This window comes from Anoplophora glabripennis, unplaced genomic scaffold (assembly GCF_000390285.2).
Source record: "Anoplophora glabripennis isolate ALB-LARVAE unplaced genomic scaffold, Agla_2.0 scaffold339, whole genome shotgun sequence".
In the NCBI taxonomy this organism is placed as follows: domain Eukaryota; kingdom Metazoa; phylum Arthropoda; class Insecta; order Coleoptera; family Cerambycidae; genus Anoplophora; species Anoplophora glabripennis.
In genome coordinates this window covers 194,845-196,812 of record NW_019416451.1, presented here as the reverse complement: position 1 = coordinate 196,812, position 1,968 = coordinate 194,845, and the positions used below count along the sequence as shown (strand labels likewise).

The 1,968-nt window shown below is 31.1% G+C and overlaps 1 protein-coding gene across 1 annotated transcript in view; it reads right to left on the bottom strand.

Moving 5' to 3' along the window:
• LOC111691548 (putative nuclease HARBI1) overlaps positions 1–1,687 on the bottom strand; it is a 4,969-nt gene extending 3,282 nt beyond the window's left edge. The window contains exons 1-2 of the mRNA XM_023454587.1: positions 1,347–1,687; positions 1,037–1,284 (exon numbers count right to left, since the gene is read on the bottom strand). Of these exons, the coding sequence (XP_023310355.1) occupies positions 1,037–1,284; positions 1,347–1,686 (588 nt within the window). The 5' untranslated portion in view covers position 1,687. The remainder of the gene's footprint in view (positions 1–1,036; positions 1,285–1,346) is intronic.
• Positions 1,688–1,968: the final 281 nt, after the last annotated feature.

Below are 1,968 nucleotides of genomic sequence, written 5' to 3'. Positions count from 1 at the left end.
AGGGCCGGTACTTTCAGTCTAGATTAAATACACCGTTAACTAATCGATCTATAAATTAATCCCAGTAAACTAACTGAAGTTTAAAGGATATTGGGTACTTTACGGTTTTTTCAAACACTAGGTTAGGTAAACTGGGTTTGAATTAGGATAGTAGGAAAGACGTACGTCGTACACAAATTTTAAATTTTATGTTATGATGCATGTCATATGTCATACATTCCTTGTCAAATCTACGATTTTTTAATTACTTTTGCGGTGTGTGTTGAGCTATAAAATGGATAACAAGAAAAAAAGGAGAACAAACTTTACTTAAGGACCCTATTCAGATTGCAAGAAGAAGAACAAAAAATAAAAATAGAAATATTGAAATCCGAACTGAATATGAAACTTAAACAAAGTTTGGGGCTATCTTAATTCTCATTAATAATAAATTATACACAAATCACGTGTTACTTTTGTGATAAGTAAATTATAATATAGTAATGTTAAGGGTTACATCACGTTATTATTAGCCGTTTTTAAACCGAATCTGGTATAAGATACATATTTAATTTTTGGTAAATAAATTTTTCAAATTGACGTCTTATTTCATAGACAATATGTATAACAGTGATTGGATAACCACAAAGTAATACTTATAAAACAAAAACAGAAACACATATTTATTATACATCTAATGGTTTAATTAACAAGAAAAATAGCAAATATAAATAACTTAAGGTAGTGTTGCAAAATAATTTAAGTATTGCTGTTGAATTATATTAAAATTTCTTCGTGGTGGTTGAGCACGAGGTTCTTCTTCAAAGATTTCTTCAATTTCCTCATATGGAGCATGTATTTGTATTTCTCTGTTTTGTGTTGCAATATTGTGTAAAATACCCGTAGCTATAATTATTTGTTGTGCTAGAGGAATAGAACATCGAATGCCTAAACTTAAAATGGGAAATCTTCCATTCCATATGCCAAAAGTTCTCTCAACAACTGTTCGTGTTGATATATGTGAGGAATTATATTTTTGTTCAGCTCGTGTATGAACTTCTGCTAATGGTGTCATAAGATAGTCACGTAGTGGATACCCACTATCCCCTAACAATACAGCATTACCAAAATCACCATATTCAAATCTTCTTCGTATAATGGAATTTTGAAAGATATTACTATCATGACTTGACCCTGGCCATCTTGCCACTATGTCCATTATCATGTTATTGCTATCAGATACTACCTGTACATTAATGGAGAAGAAGTTCTTTCTGTTCCGAAAAAACTCTGCATTATCTCCCCCTGAAATAAAATAAAAGTACAATTAAAATATAACTTAGGATATGTATATATATCGAAATTACCTGGAGATTGTATTCTTATATGGGTACAATCAATTGCACCTAATACTCGAGGAAACCGTGCCAATTGATAAAAACCTTGCTTCTTTATTCTCATTTCGTCCTCATTTCGTGGAAATTTTATATAATTAGGGCGTAAAGATACCAGTGCTTCTGTAACTCTTCTGATTATTCTACCTGCAGTTGTCTTGTAAACTCCTACAAAATCCCCTACAGTTATATAGAAGCTGCCAGTAGCATAGTATCTCAGAGTAAGTAAAAGCTGGTCCATAGCATCGATTTCATGATACCTACAATTGAAATAAAACATAAAAGGTGAAGATATAATATTGTAATAATACATACTGCAATATATTGCCACGGTTCAACATACGTTCTATTGCTGGAAGCAAGATTGTCTTAACAGTGTTTTTGGAAAACCGAAATCTATTAAAAAATTGTTCTTCTGTACACTTTTCAAAATGGTGGATGAGTGTTTTTACTTTATATGTACGCAAATTATTTACGTAGTTTATCATTTCTTCATCGTTATCATCGAATAGCTCCTCCAATTCATTTAAATCCATTATTTTTAAAAACGTCAGTTCTGTCAAAAGTATCAAAACCACGTTAATCAGGCGGTAAT